General features: G+C 33.3%; 1 protein-coding gene across 2 annotated transcripts; it reads right to left on the bottom strand.

Annotated features, from left to right (window-relative positions):
• Positions 1–443: 443 nt before the first annotated feature.
• LOC129914712 (jmjC domain-containing histone demethylation protein 1) lies at positions 444–21,554 on the bottom strand. Of its 2 annotated transcripts, XM_055994056.1 has the most exons (5): positions 21,463–21,554; positions 21,315–21,403; positions 4,464–4,618; positions 2,254–4,297; positions 444–2,193 (listed from the first exon to the last, which is right to left on the bottom strand). In XM_055994056.1, exons 3-5 carry the CDS (start codon positions 4,499–4,501, stop codon positions 742–744), a joined length of 3,534 nt encoding a protein of 1,177 aa, XP_055850031.1. In that variant the 5' UTR covers positions 4,502–4,618; positions 21,315–21,403; positions 21,463–21,554; the 3' UTR covers positions 444–741. The 2 variants fall into 2 exon arrangements, with proteins under 2 accessions (XP_055850031.1, XP_055850030.1); XM_055994055.1 differs by lacking the exons at positions 21,315–21,403; positions 21,463–21,554 and adding an exon at positions 18,123–18,968.
• Positions 21,555–22,922: the final 1,368 nt, after the last annotated feature.

Genomic DNA, 22,922 nt, shown 5'->3' with positions numbered 1-22,922 from the left:
GGGAGATAATTTTATAATTTGTAAATTCTTTGTTAGTGAGACATAACGCCCATCCTTTATTTGTGGGTCTTTTGTCCAACCTGAATTTGACATAAGCCCCACATTTAATTTGGAACTTATGTCTCACTCAAGCGGGACGTAAGCCCCACAAATAAATAGTGGCTGTTATTCCATGGGCCTTATGTCCCTGTGCCAAAAATATGGCATTTCAATACCAAACTGACTGCAGGTGGTTACATAGAAATTTTTCCTAAGCTCCACTTAGCAGGATTTGCCTCACTGAAAAAGTGAAATAACGCCGAATCGGCGTAATTTCACTTTATCATTGTGAAATATGGCCGAATGTTGAAATTCGGCGTTATTTCGCTTTTGTAAAGTGAAATAACGCCGAATTTTGGAATTCGGCGTTATTTCGCTCGGCGTTATTTCACGGCACCAGTTAATTCTATTATAAAATTCGGTCGTAAAAAAAATATAAAATAGATACACAAAGATTTTGCCATTTATATAACGGAAATACCAATGCTTTACAGCAATGAAATTGAATAAATTGCTTAACACACTTGTTTTCGAATCATTATTAGTTGTTAGTTGTGATTAAAATATTTGTTTAATTTTGGCAAGATAACTATATAAAGGTTTTTTTGTTTTCTTAACTAAAAAAAACTACTTACCATTAAGATATTCAGTTGGAAAAAAAAAATACATAATTCCGCCTGATTGTCTCTAACGAATGACTATTTAATATCTCAAGGGCAACTTTCGCTTTTCCACTAATTTCACATCTTTCACACATAAATCGTGCTTAGATCGGGCAGCAAACTTGATCACAGCTTGTGTTGAAACTTGTGGCACATGTCTCAAATCTAACCAAGTCAACATTTCACATTTACTAAGATGATCAAGCGACAATTCGGTGATCAAACGACACCCACTCAAGTTCAACTCAACTAGGGTGCTTATGGCACTCGGACACGTTCCTATTTGTGCTACTCCGGCATCAGTCACTCTCTGACATGATGATAAATCTAAATGAATCAAAGAAGGCAGCCCTTGTGTGATGTAACGCAGAGCAACATCCGATATGTCTGTTCCTGCGATTTTAAGCGTTTTTAGAATTCTTAATCGAGATTTCGAATCGGTGAGACCAGGTCGTGAGTCTTTTGGTGGTGAAAGAATATCTCGAATTGCAGAGTCATTTAGTCCTCGTACAAAACTCAAGTCCAAGATTTGCAATGGAGGACAAAGGCAAGTGTGCAGAGCCAAAACTGCTTGGATTGGACAATTCTGTAGACTCAAATTTTTAAGTGCTGGCATACGAGCAATTATCCAAGCCAATTGTCGTTTGGCTATTTGCGTCCAATCGAGAATGAGGTGCTCAGGTTGCCGACGAACAATTGCCATCAACAGCGAAGCTGATAATTTGTGCTCGGCGCAGCTCATAACTTTCCATAGATCAGGGTCAACGGATACATTTGACCAGATTTTGCACACTGAACTACACGTAACCAAAGACTCGGGTGGTAAATACCGAAAAACAATCTTCAAAAGAGTCGCATCTAAAGCTAAATTCGAAGGAGATTGCGTTGTAGGCTGTTGAAATGGTGTTGGTCGGATAGCATACAATGGTTTCTTTAAAACTCTTGTCGAAGAATTTAGCATTTGTTGAGCCAATTGTGAACGTATCGAGTTCTTTTTACGTTGTTGTGCTGTGGCCGAGCATGTTATAGTCGTTGTTGTAGTTGTGGCTGTTGATGATGCTGCTAAACCACTTGAATTTGTTTCCAACATTTCCGAGTTAAGATGATGGTTTTGATCTTGCAATGCACTACAACTTGAACTTGTTTCGTCACTTTTTCTTCTTTTTGTTGAACTTGGGTTTAAATTTCGACAGTTGTTGCTTTCTAAATTGTGAATGTTATTGTCATTTTTTTCAGTTTTAATACTTGAGACTTCTTTAGTGGCCATCGATGAACGTTTGAGTTCTTTCTTGCAACTTATGGTTTCCATTTCGGATTCACTAGAGAAAACAAAATCATGGTGTTGAGCATTATTATTTGTGTTTGTAGCTGAGTTTGATCCACCGCTGTTATTTTCATGGAAGTGTCTTCCATCGGTGATTGAATTAACATCGCTGCTGCAGGATACTCTTCGGACTTCAGATGATTTTTGTCGAGCACGAAAATGGCGTGGCTGGAAAAATACAAAACAAATTTAAAACAAGGAACAGAATTAAAATTTATTGAAAAGTACCTTATAGTCTGTGTTTTTGCCAGACTTACAACACGTCGGGCACTCCCAACTATTGGGTAGATCTTCATTTATGATACCTTTGACATCTTCTGTCATTCCATTTGCAAGTGCAGCACAATCCGGATGAGCAATCTCATAGCACACCGAACATTCCATCAAAGCCGATGGCCCTTCAAGAGCAGCTTGTAACTTAGCCTGAGGCGAAACTGGCGTTTGGCGCCATCCATCTAAGTGACAGTAAATGCATTGTGCAGTAACCGGTAACATTGGCGAAAGACATTGCCGCATCATGCAAGTTTGTTTTGCTCTCCCTGGGCCTCCAAATTTGACCATGTCCAAGCAAAAGCTGCACTCTCCACAATCGGAACGTTGGCATGCGGCGCATATTTTACAGCGAGTACGACGACGTCTAGGCTGGTTTTGATTTGTTTTAGAATCGACAGAACTACTTTGGCTGGACGAGGAGGCACTGACTATCACAGTATTTTGGTTTACTACTAAACCAGCACTGGTAACTGTCGCATTGGTTGTCGTATATGGCAGATCAGATGGCAATATATTGGTACAACTTACACTAGTTGCCGATGCAGCAGCGGCAGCCGCTGCTGCCACTGCAGCACTTATCATCTTTTTGGGAGGTTTTGTTTTTGTAATAGATGGCGATACAAAATTCATATCCTCTATAGACGGGGTACTACCACTTGCAGAACTACTACCACAACTGGATACAGCCAATATATCAAAATGACCATTTGAGAATGGCTCCTCTTTGATTGATTCTTCAAGTGGTTTTTCTTCTTCAGCCGTCGCCACTGAGCATGAAGATTCCGTCAATTGGGTATGCTCTTGAAATAACTCTTGATTTTTACGGGCAATTTCAAGCTTAATTTGTTCCTTTACTTTCATACGGTCATATATTTGGAACTCAGGCTGCATGTTGGGTTGTGGCTTGAGTACTGGTTCTCCAGTAATAGCCATATCAGGCTTATCTTTGCAGTGACGCTCTACAAGAGTTCGAACATCCTTAATCAATGCCACTGGGTCTCGCACTAATTCTGGTACATTCTTCTTTTGTGGTGGCAGATCATACAAATACATCACAATCTCTTTCAAGCCGAAGAGTTCATAGTGAGTTAAATGAACATGTGGTTTGTGTTCGATTTCTACCTCTGATATGGACGGTTCACCTTCTAGATGAGAACGGCCAAGAAGGGCAAAGACATAGCGTGCCAGCACATACCAAAGCATCTCTGTGAAAAAGGGATATCGAAACTTTTGCGGCACTTTAGTCGAATCTTCAACTTGAGCGGTTTTGAGCTGCTTGACTATGCCAAAGGAATGTAGAAAATTTCCTCCAAATACAAGCGAATCTGTTGGAGTATACACAGCATGTATCCAGCCTGTGGGAATAAAAAACGTATTGCCAGCTGTTAGATACACTCTTGCGCACTTTTCAACTGTGTCGCCAAAGAAAACATCCGATTGTTTCCCGGACAGAACCCATTTTTCATATAACTGCAGGTTTTTTTCAGTGGGCGGTATAAGCCAGAATACTTTGCTGCCTTTCAATATGTGATACCATACTGAGGTACCACCAAAATCTATATGAAAATCTGTATAACAATTCTTCACCGACATCAAGCAATATTTCTGTACTTTGGGATACATCATATCACCAAGGACATTGGTACCTTCCGTTTGTGCATCTTTCAGCTGTTTTGGCCAAACGACATCGACCCAATCTATTAATCGAACGATATCGGGGCTCTGTATGAAGGAGTCTAATCGAGTGTGTGAGAACTCTAAGGAAATTACATTCAACAGTCGACGTTTATCTGTGCTTTCGTAATAATGCTCCCATTCTTTCATGGTCATCTGATGATTTTTTTGTGTATTAACATCCATAACATCCAACATGCGACGGGAACCCACGCACAATCGGACATCGTTAACCTCGAATTCTTGAGGTGAAGGCATTCGAATGCCCAGGCCAGCCTTATCGCGAAACAAAAGTGGGATATTGAAGCCATATTGTTGGAGAAAACTAAAAATAAAACACAGAAGTTACAAAATTAAATTAAATAAATAAATAAAACAGCTCATCACGATACAAAAAAAGCTTCTTCCACTCACTGTGACCAGAGAGCAACAGGTGCTTTGTTTTGTGAGTGGTGATGATGAAAATGGAAAACAAAAGAAAAACAACTCACCCAACAGTCAAATCGGCACCTCTCATTTCCCGCACCATGCCGGCTTGAGCAAACTTTGGAGATTCCAATTTTTCAGCAACGCTGAATCCTCGAACTCCCTCATCGTCACCCAAAGTCCATTCTTCTAGGTAAAGTTTTCTTTGTTTCCTTTCGCGCTAAAAAAAAAAATATCAGAAAAATTTATTGTAATATTTCTAATCAAATATACATTTGGGTGTATTCATAAACACTGCTTAAGCTGCTTTGAAGAAAACTCGAGTTTATTTTTTTTTTAATTACATTGGTTAAGATAAACAACAACCATGAATATGCATTATTATGTTTATGATTTGTATCTATGATTCCACAATTGCTTCCTTTTCAAAAAGTGAATCAGTTCTAGTTTTGATAAGTTGTTTTGGGTAATAACCCTCGATGGTGGGTGGGGATTTTCCAACTTGACAATTTTGAACGTTGATTGTGACCGCACCTTAAGAAACAAATGGAGTTTTCCTTCCCTCCATTGTGGAGTATACAACAGAATCCAGATTCACCCTTTTTTCATGAGTGATGGAATTTAAATGAGAGTAGATTGATAAGTATATAAACATTGATTTATCATAAACCACATTTAGGGCCGGTTTGTTCACACTCGATTATCTTTTAATCAAGGAATTTTGTATGGAATAATCCTTGATTAAAAGATAATCGACTGTGAACAAACTAGGGCTTATAGTATAGAGGGATGTATGGAAACATTTTTTTTGCATAAAAAGTTTAAAATCCCGTAGCTCATAAAAATTTAAAAGTCCTTTAAGTCGTTTTTTTGAAGAAGCATTCTTAGAAGATTGATACAAAAATTCTAATTCTCCAAATAACATTTTCAGTTTATTTTAGTGCCAATAATTAAAAAAAAATATATTATCTGCAGGATAAATGGTACATGCATACATTTATGTATATGATACCTATTTTAAATGTACATTAGTGTGGTCCACGTTATAAGGCAAAAAAATAAACCATATAATTCATTACTTCCCCACCCATTATTTTGCTACAGATATATATACTAACATATGCTGAAAGTTTTAGCTCTCAAAAGTAAAAGGAAGAGGGCGCTCATCAGCTTTGAAATATTAGACTTTGTTACCCTTAATATCTGATTATATCGTAATAGGACTTGGCTTGGGGTTGGATTTTGGCTTAAATATGATAAGCACGCATACTTCCGACAGCCAAGTTAATGATTTTCATGTTTCTTTGGTTTTGAGTCATTCATATTTTACTGATTAAATCTGTTTTGTTTTAACTTTAAGCAAAAAATACTTACAGACGAATTTTAATGAACAAAAAAAATCTGTGAAAACATCACTTAGTGGTTTTTTATGAAAGAAAAAACATATCATGAAAAACTTTACCACGTCACAACTTAATTCACTTGAAAAATTAAAAAAAAAATTAATTACTAGGCATGAGCACCTAGCTAGAACAGCATCTGAGTCAAAACTTTGAGTCTGTTGAGCGCCCACTTACACTTCACCTAAAAAGCTGACATATCACGTGTAGCCCAGTCATTTTAGTCATTTTTAAGCCCAATCTGCGGAAAAATTCCTACTGGGCTGAATTTTGGTATACAGCTTAATGAGGGCTTTGTTATGAGGATGTGAAAAATCGTGTCAGCGTTAAGAGTTATAGGGGCCAAAAGGTCACGAAAAGTTTTTCGCAAATATCTCGCGACCTATTGATCGGAGGTCATCAGAGGTTATATACAAATTGATGGTCGTGAAATTATCTACAACATATGCGCAGCACATTTTTCTGTAAGATGAACCGTTTCGCGAGTAGAGCGCAGAGAAGGTGACTAGATTGCACTCACATACGAAAAAATACATATTTTTGGTTTATTTTGCTCGATTTTTGAGGTTTTTATCGAAGTAGCTTAGTTTTTTTTAGTTTTATTCAGTTATCTTATTACGTAAATACGGATTAACTAAAAAAAAATAAAAATGTACACATTGGGATAAAAAATATTATGCAAAAGGGGGAACCCCGTTTTTTGGAAATGTTGTATGTTTCCCTTTTTTGTACAATAAGTGCCTTCATTATTAAGAACACACTTTTTAAACATGGTTCAATTTTAGTTTTGAGCTTGTTATCAATTTTCCAAACATGAATTCCATAGAAAATGTCGTTTGGAGCTTCTCAAGAGAAAAGTTGCAGAATACCTTATAACAGTACAAAATTAGCTGCTGAAAAAGCTTAATGGTAATTTAAGGTTTTTGGTATAAACCTCAAAACTAAAATTGAACCATGTTTAAAAAGTGTGTGTTTTTACGAAGGAATAAGGTTTTTGACAATAATTCGATTTGTTAAGGAACTTTAGTGTTAATTTTCGTGAAAAAAACGATTTTTTTTTTTTCTTTGGAAAGCCACCATTTTGCCAAAAATCGTCTATCCTGCATTCGTCTATCCTGGAAATAAATCTTTTGGATTTTTTAATTTTAAGTGATTGTGATCAGAGATATCTTGCTCACCCCCAGACACCTTTTTTTGGAGGTCATCTAGGAGATGTACTACAAAAATAACGGAACCCAATATTTATTTAAATACACAACGAATTCTTTTAATACATAAAATTTGCTATATGTACAAGTACATGTATTCTTTATGTTTATATAACTAATAGACCGAGAGCCGGCAGCATATTTTGGCAGTTTTGATATAACCGAAATTCGAGTATGCACATATCTAGATATGCACCACAGTATGTCAACGGAAAAAGTCTGGCAGTGATCTTTTTCAGCTTTCTCTTGCCAGACGCATCCAAAGTGCAGCAAAAAATCAACTTTTGGCGTTTTGGTATAACCGAATAAATGATACACCAAAAAATCATAAAAAATCCCCTGATTTCGAAACTGTGGGTACCGCAAGCTTCTTTTTCAGCTTTCCCCCCGCCAGACCGCTTTAAAGCATTTTTAAGTGCATTTTTCTAATAAAAAACCTAATTACTTATTTTCTGTTAGGTATTACCGAATGATGGTAACAAATTAATATTCTATGTCTATTCCAGGTCTAGAAAATATAATTTTTAGCCAGCTATTTTTCAGCCTTCCCTCTGCCAGACGCATCCAAAGTGCAGTCAAAAATCAACTTTTGGCGTTTTTCTAGATATAAACCGAATAAATGATACACCAAAAAATCATAAAAAATCCCCTGATTTCAAAAATGTGGGTACCAGAAGTTTTTTTTCAGCTTTCGCCCCGCCAGACCGCTTTGAAGCATTTTGAAATGCATTTTTCTAATAAAAAACCTAATAGCTTATTTTCTGTTGGGTATAACTGTATGATGGTAACAAATAAAAATTCTATGTCTATTCCTGGTTTAGAAAATATAAGTTTAAGCCAGATATTTTTCAGCCTTCCCTCTGCCAGACGCCCCTAAAGGTTTCCCAAACAGGTTTTTCCATACAAAAAACACCTAGTTTCTGTTTTTTTCTTATAAAATTGAAATAATATTTTTTTGTTTAGAGTAACCATATGGTGGCCAAATATTAACTTTCTCTGCCTTTTCCTGTTTAAGAAAATGTAAGTTTAAGCCAGATTTGTTTCAGCCTACCCTCTGCCAGACGCCCTAAAAGGTATCTCAATAGTACGGGAAAGTTAGATTTTGTTATATGGGGGTCTGGGAAAAAATCCGAAATGCATTTTGACTTCAGGGCTCGAAAGAGCATAAGCCTAGGGATCGAAAGAGTCTGAAACCACATTTTGTACAACCGCACCAAGAGTCATTTTGTTTGTCCCTATACAAAAAATTGCAATTTTTTTGAAGTTTTTTGCCTACAGATCGAAAACGGTCTGTCAAATCGAAAAACCAATATTGTAACAAATGAAGGTAATAAAAAGATCTACAACTTTTAGTACGAACAAATTTAAAAAAAAAAACGCTCAAGTAAAAGAGATATGACAAAAATAAGAAAATCACTTTTTGACGTGTTAAAAAAAAACACCCTAACTTTTAAACCAAAGGGATAATCGAAAAATGTTATTTAACATATATTATAGAAAATTAAATTATTTCAAGTTTGTCATACATTGTTTTTCTGTAGGTTCAAAAATACGCGAGTTATGTGAAAAACTAAAATTTTTATTAAAAAAAAAAATGGCGGCCAAATGACTCTTGGTGCGATTGTACAAAATGTGGTTTAAGACTCGTGTCTTTATGCCTTTCGAGCCCTGAAGTCAAAATGCATTTCGGATTTTTTCCCAGACCCCCATATAACAAAATTTAACTTTCCCGTACTATTGAGATACCTTTTAGGGCGTCTGGCAGAGGGTAGGCTGAAACAAATCTGGCTTAAACTTACATTTTCTTAAACAGGAAAAGGCAGAGAAAGTTAATATTTGGCCACCATATGGTTACTCTAAACAAAAAAATATTATTTCAATTTTATAAGAAAAAAACAGAAACTAGGTGTTTTTTGTATGGAAAAACCTGTTTGGGAAACCTTTAAGGGCGTCTGACAGAGGGAAGGCTGAAAAATATCTGGCTTAAACTTATATTTTCTAAACCAGGAATAGACATAGAATTTTTATTTGTTACCATCATACGATTATACCCAACAGAAAATAAGCTATTAGGTTTTTTATTAGAAAAATGCATTTCAAAATGCTTCAAAGCGGTCTGGCGGGGCGAAAGCTGAAAAAAAACTTCTGGTACCCACATTTTTGAAATCAGGGGATTTTTTATGATTTTTTGGTGTATCATTTATTCGGTTTATATCTAGAAAAACGCCAAAAGTTGATTTTTGACTGCACTTTGGATGCGTCTGGCAGAGGGAAGGCTGAAAAATAGCTGGCTAAAAATTATATTTTCTAGACCTGGAATAGACATAGAATATTAATTTGTTACCATCATTCGGTAATACCTAACAGAAAATAAGTAATTAGGTTTTTTATTAGAAAAATGCACTTAAAAATGCTTTAAAGCGGTCTGGCGGGGGGAAAGCTGAAAAAGAAGCTTGCGGTACCCACAGTTTCGAAATCAGGGGATTTTTTATGATTTTTTGGTGTATCATTTATTCGGTTATACCAAAACGCCAAAAGTTGATTTTTTGCTGCACTTTGGATGCGTCTGGCAAGAGAAAGCTGAAAAAGATCACTGCCAGACTTTTTCCGTTGACATACTGTGGTGCATATCTAGATATGTGCATACTCGAATTTCGGTTATATCAAAACTGCCAAAATATGCTGCCGGCTCTTAGACTATAAATTCCTCTTCACAAAAATCCACAAAAAAGAACGTTTTTTCGCACTTACAACTAGATATAACCCCTTAAATTAAATTCGTCAAAAATTCAAAAATAAATATTTGCCTCAGAAATCATTTAAAATAGGCAAGAAGCATAACAAAGTAATTTTTAACACATGGGCACCAGTTTTGTTAAAATCCAATCATTTTTGTTAAAGATAAAAATAGACGGAAAAATCGTATTTTTTATTTTTCTCAGTTAAAAAAAATGGTTTCAGTAAAAGTTGTAGACATTTTTATTATCTACAACTTTTGCATTCAAATTTTTTCAATAGGAGGTCTACTTTTTACAGAAATCGTAAAAACCCATGAATTTTGACACCCACCCCACTTTTTCGACCACTCCACTCCCCACGCCCCGAATTTGTTTGTGGCCAAATTTATTTTTTTTCTTTCATATATATGTACGGTGACCATATTTCTGGAAGCGAAACCCGGGACAGATACAAAATTCGTTGGATCGTTTTGAAAATATTGATTTAAAAAAAAATTAAATTTTTTTAAATGAGTTTTCATAATTTTTCCTTGTGTTGATATCAAGATTTTCTAAACCATTTTATGGGAGCGTTTTTGTTGAAATCATTTAAGTCGTTTACGAAATCAGAAATCAAGAAAATGGTTTTATAATAATGTCTGTTAATAACTTTTTTTTATCAAAGTTTTTTTAATCAAAATCGGGAGAGATGTTTTTTAACATTTCAATTTTATTTCAAATGATTTTGAAATTGTATGATCTTTAACACAAAATGTCCTTAACAGTTTTTCAACTTATCTGGGATCTTTACTCTTCCATATGTTGTTCTTTATTCGTTTTTACCTGGTGTAGCAACCTAACAAAGAGAAGCTGGAACTAAATAATTGACGAACATTTAAAAAAAGCTGAAGCCTAGTCTAGAAGCGAAACGAAAATGTTCATACAAAACCAGCACAACGAAATCGTAAACGAAAATTTTGCTTTTCGTTGCACAATACGCAGCTAAGGTAACGAAATTCTTACCTTTGCAAGAATATATGGAGAGTTTTCAATCGTTTGTCACTCCCATTTATTTTTCCAGGCAATTTTTCTTGCAGCAACAGTTTTTTGACTTTGGAGACTTAGAAAAATTTTCTTTTTGCTTCAGCAGCGTACTAGGCTTTATCCGAAAAATTTTAATTTCCAATCACTTTTTTATTGTTTTCCGTACAAGTTATTTAAAATATTGAATACAAAAATCAGAGAATGTGCAAATACGGGACAATCAGGGGACAAATTACAAAATACGGGACACTTATACGTCCCGAGTTGCTTAAATAAAAACCCGGGACAAGCTGTAGAAATACGGGACAGTCCCGGGTAAACCGGGACGGATGGTCACCGTATATATATGCCATTTTTCCTAAACTTCTATTAAAATTATTAAAAATCAACGGTTACACTAACAACAACGTGCTTCATATATCTTTGTAAAGAAAAAAACCTCGTCTTTTAAAATGCCCTGACTAAACCGCTGGTCTTAGAAAAATGGTATATACATAATGTACCTTTTTGAAAACGTTGTTTAACGTAAACAACAACCTCATCAAACAATTTTGATTGAAGTTTATATCTAAAAAAAAATGGCCTCATAGGTCAACACATACTTATTTCAAATGATAAAAAACTTTAACCCTCTTGGGGCGCCATCTATCTAGTGTCAAAATAAAAGTCTGAAAAAATTAGAGGATTTTTTTTATACAAAGTGAAAAAATAATGAAAATTATTTTTATTTTTAAGCGGAGTGATTGAATATATTATTTAGAAACAGTTTTTCTACTTAGGAACTTGATTCAAAAAAAAACGAACGCCCTTATACACATATGTATTAGTTCTGGTTCTTGCAAATAATCTAAAAATAAATTGTTCTACAGTAATGCCCATCGTAGACCTAGCGCTAAACGCATTCAACGCAAATTTAAAACCTTAAATTCTAATCGATGGTACTTTCAATTATATTCAAACAACGAGTTTAGACGGTTGGAGATAGCTGCTAAACGAATTAATTAAAAAGTATACGTATAGTGGCATCGTTTTTTTATAATTAATTTGTTGAATTCGCGTTGAGTGCGTTGAACGCTAGGTGTACGACGGGCATAAGCCTCTATATATCGCATAGAAAATTTGCAAGAACTTTTGTGATTGGAATTATTTTTTAAATTATCTTTGATAATAAAAAGCTTTAATATCATAGGTAGCTACTTTTACCCTTTTACCATAAGAGCAAGTACGTGCAACCCAGTCGTGCGATTTATTTTTCCAACCTAATCGCGTCTTTTCTCGTATTTTCTAAATAACACATATTATATTGTTTAAACCTTTTCATTGAGTCGATGATTAACTTAGTTAAGGATTTTTACTTGCGATATAGGTACTATATATCAAGTTATGCATTCGTACAAAAAAAAAAAGTTGAGATAACATTTTTCCATGACATTACGATGGTAGAGAATGCCAAAAAAGTGGGTCCCGGAAGTCCGTCTGTCTGTCTGTCAGTCTGTCTGTCTATCTGAATAAGGAGCTACAGCCTAAACGGATGGACCGATTAATGTCACACTTGGTATGTAGCGTTATTTGGCGACTCTCCAGAGGGGTTTTTGGAATTAATTTTTTTGGACCAAAAATGTCATAAGTAAAATTGAAATATCTCGAAAACGGCTCCAACGATTTTGTTTAAAAAATTCAAATGTTAGTTTTAAGCTAAGGTCTATCTTTTAATGAAACATTTTTTTTTGAAAATTATTATTAACGGTACCTGCCATATAGCCGTTTTTTTTTTTCAAGTCCTATTATCTCCGAAACGGCTCATTCGATTTCAACTGAACTTTTTGTGAAGAAGCATTTATATAATTTTAATATAAACCAAAAATAAAATTACCAAAAAAATAATTTTTGGATTTTTAAAAAAAATTTGAAAATTTTTTTTTGAAACATCAAATTTTCAAAAACGGGACATTGAATTTTTTTAAATTTTGTTTTTAGATGTTGATTAGTGATTTCTACAAAATGGCATACCAATTTTATTTTAAAACTGTTTTTCCAAAAAATTATTTATAAAAAGTTAGTTTTTTTTAAAAAACGGCTCTAACGATTTTGAAAATTTTTTTTCTAAAAATGCTTCTTAATATCAGCCCTATTCTGCTATTCGATTCACGTGAATCGAAATATTTCATGGCTTTATTACGTCAAACTGGCTTAGAAAAGCATCTTACTTTTGAAATCAAAACGTTGTGTCCGCCTGTCTTAGCAATTCTAAAGAAAAATAAATTACTTAAATTTAATTTTATCCCCCATTTAAAGGCTAATTATTTTAGACTTTCACGTGAATCGAATAGCAGAATAGAGCCGTATATCAATCAAAACTGCATACTTGTTTTGGAGGGCAATTTGATTTCAGATTTTATTTTATTTTTTTTTTAAGTATTTTTTTTTTTTTAAGAATTTTATTTTTTTCCAAATTTCTATATAAAAAGTCTTAAAAATTTAAGCAACTTTAACTCTAAGAGCAAGTTCGTGCGACCCAGTCGTGCATTTTATTTTTAATTTCTATTGAAAAGCAAGTACGTGCAACCCAAACGTGCATTTTATTATTGTTATAAGAATCAACTGATGATGAACCTATTTAATATCATCATCGTAATCGTCATCATCACGGCAATAGTTCAACTCATAGTACTCTACTCATAACTTAGTCATATTACTGGGAATAATTTACAAAACATCCAATTAAAATAAATTATCGATTTTCTGGATAAAAAATAAAGCTACTATGCTGATAAAATCACTCCGAAATAATTAAAGCGCTTATCATTATACATAATCAAATTAAGATTCAAGTACCTATACTTCATATAAATAAACAAAAAATCTTTCCTTATCATATGTCAGTTAAATGTAATTCAAATTCCGTAAATATTCATTTATATGTAATCATTTTTGATGTAGAATTTTTGTTTGTGACTCTCTGCCACTACGATCAGAACTAAATAAACGGATGACGTGTTCGTAGGTTCCGCCCGTACCTCTTAAAAGGTTTTACAAAACAGAAATCTCAGCTAAATCATTGCCCCACGCTGAGAAAATTGCAAGAAAAATCATGTTTGCAGATTTAATTTTTGTTTTTGTATTCTGTAGGGTGCTGCGCAGCACAAATAAATGATGTTATTGTATTTTTGAAAAAAATTCCCCTTATCTGAAGACAAATATTTCACTTTGCCTTTTCATGCTGAATCTGTTTTGCTGCTTTCCCCTTAAAAGAGGCAAAATTAGGAGAAAACACACATTGACGAGTTTTGCTACTCAGCGCGCAAACGTAGAAATTCTTATCATTTCAAGTGTGTACTTGTCTCTCGTCAGTAATAAATGTTTGTGGTTGAGGTATATCTTTTCACTGTCTATGAAATACGTATGTACGTGTTGCCAATGTTCGAAAAAAGTTCGAATAAAATACAAAATACGAAGTAAATAAAATAGAAAAAGACAAAGAAATTGCGTTTTCGTGTAGAGAAAATTCATTCCTTATTTAGGCCGGGGATCGAAACCATGTACAAACATTAACAATAATTCAAATAAATGGCTGAACTAAATAAAAAATATTTGGAATTAGATACATTTTTTTCAAAGAGTGAAGAGTATTACGAGTACACGATTTTTCAAGAATTAAGATTTTTTTCTTGCTACTAGGGTAGTTCAAAAAATTCGCAAAATGATGGGCTTGGAGAAGTAGTAGTTTTAGTTTGCTTAAAAACACCTCATTAGTTATTGAGCTTTCGTTGGGTTAGAAAATGAATCCGAGAAATAAAATAAATTTATAGATACAATTTATTTTCTAGCTGTAATTAAGGCCTTAGACAGAAAGGGACAAAACCTCAGATTGTTTTAAAGAGATGTTCACTGCTCACGGGGACTCTTGCCTTAGAAAAACAGAAAGGCAGAAAATTCTATCATATTACGTTTTTGAGATATTCTTGTTAGAAAATCTAAAGTGTCGTTTTTAACTGTTTTTTAGGTTATGTCCTTGCGCGTGGTTATTTCTTTTAAATAAATTTGTGACTGTTGCTAAAAGAACTAAATTTGTCTCTGAATAAGGGGGTAAAGTTCTTTGCCTATTGCTTTCAAATTTTGACACAACGTTTCACTTGCATTCCCGTCGTGCTTTTCGGGAGGTTGGTGAATGTGATCGGGTTAGAAAGTAATATTAAATATTTACGTACTAGTCAGAAAAATATATATTTTTTTTTTTTTTCTTATTCTTAATGATTAAAATACCAATGTTTTCTTTTACTTTTGTGATCCCCTTGAAGCTGATTCTCAACAAATGAAATAGTTTGAGTACTTGACTCGTAGCATATAAATGAAGCAATGAGGAGAAGAAGGGTTAAGTGACATTTTTGAATTTTTTTATTTCTTCCATCTGATAAAAGTTTCAAATGACAACTTCAATTTTGGTTCTATTGGCATTCATCTAGAGTCATTAATTTAGAAGTTAGCTTTACCAAAAACTTTAAACGACGATTACTCAAAACTACAAATTTGGCACTTAACCCCTTCTTCTTCTGATATCTTCAAATGTTTCAAAAAAATAACCAAACGTATAATATACACTCTCAATTTTTCGCATAAATTCCTCAAAATATCCTTGATTTCCGAGGTACTCATGTTTCAGTACTAATTCTGTATACATAACATGGGTTATCTCCTAACATATTTATATTTTCTTATGAGTTGAAACTTCTTAATTATATTTTAATAGCAAAAATATAGATTTCTAAAACTAAAACAAAAAAAAATTATTTATCATAAGGGGACGTGTGCGTGGGGGTTCAAATCCTGTTCTCGTACAATGTACGAATTAAGAATTGCTAGTACATATATCAATATATATTACGTATGCATGAGAGATTTTTGCGCTTCTTGATAAATTGCGTAATTTAACAAGAGAATACCTCAAAATTTCCTGAAGCGTTTTTCATAGAATTAGCTAGCTAGCATAGTTTGCACATCTTTTATATAATAAATTCTACTTTGACCTTGCATAATATTGAAAGAATAGATTTATTAAGGGGTAATAACACCTTGTAAACCACGAAATCGAGCGTCATTTTCATCAGCGTGTAAAACAAAGAAGAAATATTATTTTCTTTTGGTGTTTGCTTAGTTTAATTAAGTATATAAATAGGTAACAAATTAGCTAATGTTAAATTTTTTAATGATGTGAAATTTTTTAAATTACGGTGTAGTTCAGTGTGATAGTAAAATCCTGTGCTCTCATCGGGCGACCAACTAACTCCTACAGTTTCTAACCGATTGGGCTGAAATTTTGTGTGGAGCTTAAAAATACTATTCTCTAGTGAAGTACGTAGGATTTTTTTGAAATATTAAAATTTAACGATTTTATGGTCTTTTTTTCAACGAATTTTGTTTTTGGAATAAAATAATTTTTTCAAACTAATGCCATTTCTTTAAAAATTGATATTTCAAAAAAAATCTTCACTAGAGAATAGCATTTTTAAGCTCCACACAAAATTTCAGCCCAATCGGTTAAAAACTGTAGGAGTTAGTTGGTCGCCCGATGAGAGCACAGGATTTTACTATCACACTGAACTACACCGTAATTTAAAAAATTTCACATCATTAAAAAATTTAACATTAGCTTATTTGTTACCTATTTATGTACTTAATTAAACTAAGCAAACACCAAAAGAAAATAATATTTCTTCTTTGTTTTACACGCTGATGAAAATGACGCTCGATTTCGTGGTTTACAAGGTGTTATTACCCCTTAAATAAAAACAGAGTGCAAACACCTTTTTTTTAAGGGTCAAAATATCACTGTTGTACATGTTTGGTTTTTGTTCGAAATTATAGGTATGTTACCCAAAATTGTAGGTACCAAATGCATACCTACACCTTTTTTCAAAAATTGTATTATTTCCAAAACAGCTGAAAATTTGTTCTTCAAAGAACTGAAGTCCCTAACCATCATATTTTCACTAGAAATACATATTCTACCCATCTTTATTAAAACAGAAAGTACATTTTTTGCAAAACAAATGGTATAACTTTTTCCGGCAACACAAACGAAATCGAGTGAAGGTCTTTGCGTCTTTGCTGCATTTCCTACATATAGATAGATATTATACTCAGAGAAAAACAAAACAAAAATCAAAATCAGGTATAACTACGCGTACACACGTAAATGTCTGAATACCTATGCCGAGCGCTGAATCTGCAATTGATTACGATTAAAATGTTAAATCACAGTCTCATACTTTTGGACAAACAATAAGATACTGGCCGCGTCGGTCGGTGTCGAGTCGATGCTAGAAACAAAAAAATTAGTCTTGCGTGAGAACTGCCAAAGTCAAGACACAAGTTGGATAAAATAATAAGCAAATAAGCAAGACAACCCAATTGACAGACGTATGAAAGATTCTAGAAAAACTTACACGTTAAATTTTAAAAGATAAGTAAACCAGCTACGTATGTGTTGTGTATTTTTATTTGTCACTTCGAACGTATGGCATTTTGTTAAATGGAAAACGAAATGCCGCATTCAGAAAATGACCAATCAGTATTAGTGAAGTCAGCCAACCAAGCAACAATGAATTTTCCCCCGATTATTCATAGAACATTGCGCGCGGGTGCATTTAGTTATAACTTTTTATTGAGATATAAATAAAAGAAATTCTAATGAAAAACAACAAACGAAAATGTGCTCTTTGGAAAAAAAAACAACTTGTCAAAAAACAAAATACCTAATGCTAGCCTGGAATGAGATCCACCAAGTTTCTAAGGAATGAAAGTAAAAGGGAATATTACCATGAAAATGTCACTTTTTAAATATAAAAATTAATAAAATTGGTTTATCACCCCCGAACTTAATCGCTTCTTTAGGTTTCTTCCCACCAAATATCACAAAGCCGTGCATTCTTCTTTGTAGTTTATTGTAACTAACTTGTTATAAGAAAAGTAGGCATAGAAGAAGCGGCTCAATATCGATAAGTAATCCAATTCCATCCAGAAAACCAGTCAAGCTGGTTTGTTTTTTTTTTTTTTTTATTATTCAGTAAAAAGCAAAAGTCTTGCCTCGAGAATCAGGAGAGAAAAGAAGGCCAAACTTCTCAACCTGCTCATACGAAATAATTTTTTTTTTTTTAAGCGCCAATTCAATTAATCGTATGAAATTTAATTTAAGATTGATACTATCAGGTTGAAAATAGAAACAGCATGTTATAGGATTTGCAAAGGTCGGTAAAAAAAAGATTTTCATCGAGTCTTCTTTAGCATACAAAAACATGTGTCCTTTACTAAAAGACAATAATAAAATTATGATATAAGCTATCATAAAGCACACCTACCAATTGACGGCGGCTGTGATGACTTCTTGCTGGCGACCCCGATTCGGACATCGCCTCTTTACACTTTCAAGTACAATCAACAAAAAAATCTGTTTTCCTGCTCTTCTGGGCAATTTTCTAACCCAATCACTCACGGGTCACTGAAAAATACCTCACGTCGTCGTCCCAGAGTCCAAATCGCTTTTTTTTTTTTCTTGTATTTTATCCGCCACCACTACACTACACACAAACACGACTACAAAACAACAACAGCTCAAAATGCTGCTGCTGCTGCTAGAGCTGCGGGCTGCTGATTGCGAGCAGTAAGCAAGCAAACACACACGGAACAAACACAAAAGGTATAAAACACGACAAAAAAAAATTCGAATATTTTTTTTTTTTTTTTTGCTAATTTTTCTTAGTTTTCACATTAAATTCATCGTCTTTTTTATCGCATTTAATTTGCAATTTTTGCACTAAACTATTTTATTTTGTGTGCTTTTTTTTATAAATTTCCTTTTCTGATTTGGGAGGATTTTTAACGTAGTCGGAACGGAAGGAAAAATTATGTAGATTGTAAAAAAATGTCCTCCTTGAGAGCACAGAGAACGACGAAACAAATTATTATTAATAATTTGTTTATTTTACGAAATTCTAGTTTATTTAACACATAAAAGCACTTCGAAATATGCAAAAACAATATTGAGATTTAATTATAATCGTAGGGCTGCAGTAAAACAAACGACGAATAAAATTAATTGAAATTGAATTTGAGAAAAAATATTTCGCGTTGCTACTGAACCGACAAAAAGTATCACGTCCACACCTTTCAATGGCATCGCCATTAATGACAGCGATATAGAATTTTTCGGAAGATTTGCAGCGCTACCAATGTTTCCACTTTTTTGTTAAGTGCTTGCTTTGCAGAAGGTACTTTTATATGATGTAAATGAAGTAGTGAATATGGTCTGTAAAAGGTATGCATCTGCAAACAAAATCTGGAAATAGTTTTTTAAGTTCCAATACAGATTTTTCTAATACTCTGCGTACCGAATTTTCCCTCAGATCATGAGATTTTTTTCGGTTATTGCGTGTCAGTTTACTTTAAGCAAGTTCGTGTTCAAATATATGTAGATCTGACTGGAGTGAATCCAGAGTACTTAAGCTTTTCCGGATTAAAAAGAAACCTTTTGTGACGTGAAAGAACACAAAACCTTCAGTACCATTTGACACGAAGCCGGGAACCGGCCAACCGTCCTGATTAGACGGTTGCTGGGAACGCATTTTTATGAAAACGAATGTAAAAAATCCGGCTACGCGTTTGGCCGGTTCCCGGCTTCTTTTGAAATGGCCCTTAGTATGACCAAACAAAAATACTATTAAAGGAATTTTTTGGAAGATAAATCATCATTAAAAATGCAATATTTTAATGCTTGAGTTTAGCCTATTCAATCGGCATCCATATTGTTAAAATAATTTTGGTTTTACTTTAGCATTATAAGGGCGTTATTTCAAACAATACTGTTTTGCGTTTAGTCGTGATCTCGCACACTTTTTTTAGTTTACTATTTCAATTGGACTTAAAATTAAATTTTTGATTTAATACACTCCTGCTCAAATTTAACGCACATCATATTTATTTTACAGAAAATTCCTACTATTACTTTGTCTCACAGTATCGTGGTTATTTTCTCAAATAAGGCAGGAGTGATCTTAAATTGAAGGTATGGAGTAAAATGTTTGTGGGGAAGATTTGGAGAGATATGCTGAAGTCTATCTGTCAACCCGCTAACCTTTTAGAGATGAGTCATAAATTTTCATGAAGTAAACTCTGCTTTACAACACCTACGGAGTTAGTGAGCTCTCCTAGACCTACTTTAAATACCCAAAAATACTTGACTGATATCCTCGAACACCATGCGGTTCCAATCACCCCTAGATTTGGTCCACAGTTCAGTCTGATGCACGATAATGCATGCTAGAGTGGTTTGAAAATATCTTCAAGATTAAAATATGCCACCCTTGAATTGACCACACAGATATTCGGATTTGAATTCAATAGAACATGTGTAGGAAATGTTGAAAAAAGTGCATTTGCGGCCGAAATCCACCTACAAGCATTCTTGGTCCACAGAAAATTGGAGTGAAAGAAAAGTTACAATAAAACCTTCAAATGTTAATTCTTGGAATGAATAGATGACTCCAAGTTGTCATAAGCGCTAGAGGAGACAATGCCAAGTATTGAATAAAATTATTGGAAAGAACTGTCACGTGCTTCCATTTTTAAAAATTTTTTTTCTTAAAAAACAAAAATTATTTTAATATCAGTTTTCAGACCTTAAATTGCTAAATTTGGTTCATCTTTTTTTTGGTTGATAATACTGTTGCAGTTTAGCATTTTTCTGACTTGCTTAATAATAACCAAACACAAAAAAATACAACAAATAATTTAAAAGCCATTTTAAATAAGATGTAGGGGTATGACTAAAGAAGAAAAAAGTGTGCGTTAATTTTGAGCAGGAGTGTATATAGCACTTAGTCAATGATAGAAAAAATTTTGAAAAAATATTTTCAAAACCGTTAGTCTTTTTTTAACTAGTTTTTTTTGTAAATCATTCTTTGAAAAAAAAAAATTAAAATTGGCATGCATGCCATTTTGTAACTTTAAATTTTTTTTTAAATCGAAAAATAGATATTTTTAAAATTTTGTTGGCTTATATTAAAATTTATAAAGACAGACAGACGGACTCGCGGGACGCACTTTTTTAAGACAAGGGGTCATAATGCATACAAAATAGTAAATGCTATTACTTGAAAAATTGTACAGTATGAACGTTTTTTGTCCACATTTTGTGCATATCAAACCTAGTTTATACTTATTAATTTCATATTGCTAGTATTTACTATTTTTTATGCATACCGGCCAAGGTCTATCTTTGAGTGAAATTTTCTTTTTTTTTTCAAAAATCTTTGTTAATGGTAATAGAATCGTTATTTTTTAATCCGATTTTCTCCAAAACTAATAATTCGATTTCAACGAAATTTTTTGTACAAAAACATTTACATAATTTGCTACAAAATGGCATACCATTTTAATTTTTTTTTCTCAAAAAATTATTTATAAAAAATTTGGTTTTAACGGCTTTAACGATTTTTAAATTTTTCCTGAGTTTAATTACGTGATTCAAAAAAAAGAACAAAGTTCTTACTTACCTCATTTTTCTATTCATTCACTCGAACTAGCTGTTTTGAAGTTAAATATCTGCTAGTAACTGTCTTTTATTCACAACAGTTGATGTTTCCTAAAAATAAAATCATTTTTAAATCGTAGGTATTTAATTTAAAATGTATGACAACAAACCAATTTAAATTCCAGAATTTTTTCCAATTCATTGACTTAACTTCCACTTTTCGAAGGCCGCTAATTTCCATTTTAGGTTCTACTTAAGTAGATAAATATTTTTTTTTAATTTAAAATATTATAAATTTGGCCTTTGCACATCAAAATCACTTTGGACCCAATTATTTCATTTCGATTTCCATTCACTATATAATAAGGGTCCCGTCATTTTAATTTCCAAAGTTTAAGCTTTGAAGCTTAACTTTTAATACTTACTGACTGAATACCTACATAGTCCAAGAGCTAGTGGCAAATTTTACTAAGGTAGCTCTTGCAAGGCTAAACATTCTTACAGCGGTGATTTATAGCATGCTAAGTAAAATAATCTTGGTCTGGCAGGCCTCATCGGTGCACATTATATATATGACCTTCAAAGTGCAAAAAAAAATTTAAAAGGTTGTATTGTAAGGTTGAAATGTTTGTAGAATTTATGTCGTTTTCTTTCACTCCAATGAGAGTACTCTTTTAGTACTTATTTTTGCACTTTTGAAGGTTTTGTGTTCTTTGACGCCACAAAAGTGTAAAAAAAAATTACTCCGGAGTAATTTTAGTACTACGGAGTACCCCGGATTTACTCCACATTTTTAGTCAGATTTACACCGACTTGCACACACACTTATGAATTTGGAGTTTGACATTTTAAAATTTTGTTTGAAAAGTGAAAAATGCGAAAAGTTTGTCTTTCAAACTCTTTTGTTATTAACAAAAAAAACCATTATGAATATATTTTCTATTGTATTATATTCCGCCAGATATATTTCACATTTCACATTCCACTTTTTCCAAAATGAAATTGAAAACCGAATATAAAATTGTTCAGCCAGTGTTCTTCATCAATAAAAAAAAAATCCTGTCCCATATAAAAAAATCCCATTTTTTTCTGCGTTGATGGGATATTTTTATTTTACAATAACCAAACTATGGGTGTATCAATTAGGCAGAAAAAAACCGATCAGAAGTATAATGAAAAATATACCAAAATTAAAACTAATTCCGCTCCTACACGAAGACGCAAAGCGCGAGACGCCCATAAGAGCAAAAGAGAAATAGAGTTCAAAAAAAAGGGAAGGAAGATTTTTTCGTTTTGTATATTTTGGTGTTGTTTTTTGGAATTAAAATACAGTCTGCTTCTACATGCAGAAGTAGACGCACAAGATGCACATAAGAGCACAGCAGAAATCGATCTTTCTCTCTCCCTTGTTCTGATGTGCATCTTGTGCGTCTACGTCTTAGAAGTCGTCAAACGAAAACAAGAACAAAATAAAACCAAAGAAAATAGCTGTCAAATTTGCGTCTTCAAAAAAATACTACATGTAGAAGCGCGCGACGCACCGAAACGAAAATCAAAAGGAAATTTGAAGATAATTTCTGCGCCTTGCGTCTTCGTGTAGAAGCAGACTTATCAACGAGCGCTTATTATT

The sequence above is a fragment of the Episyrphus balteatus genome, chromosome 3 (genome assembly GCF_945859705.1).
Source record: "Episyrphus balteatus chromosome 3, idEpiBalt1.1, whole genome shotgun sequence".
NCBI classification, from domain to species: domain Eukaryota; kingdom Metazoa; phylum Arthropoda; class Insecta; order Diptera; family Syrphidae; genus Episyrphus; species Episyrphus balteatus.
The sequence above is the reverse complement of the archived record's forward strand: the minus strand, read 5'-3'. Positions and strand labels throughout refer to the sequence as shown.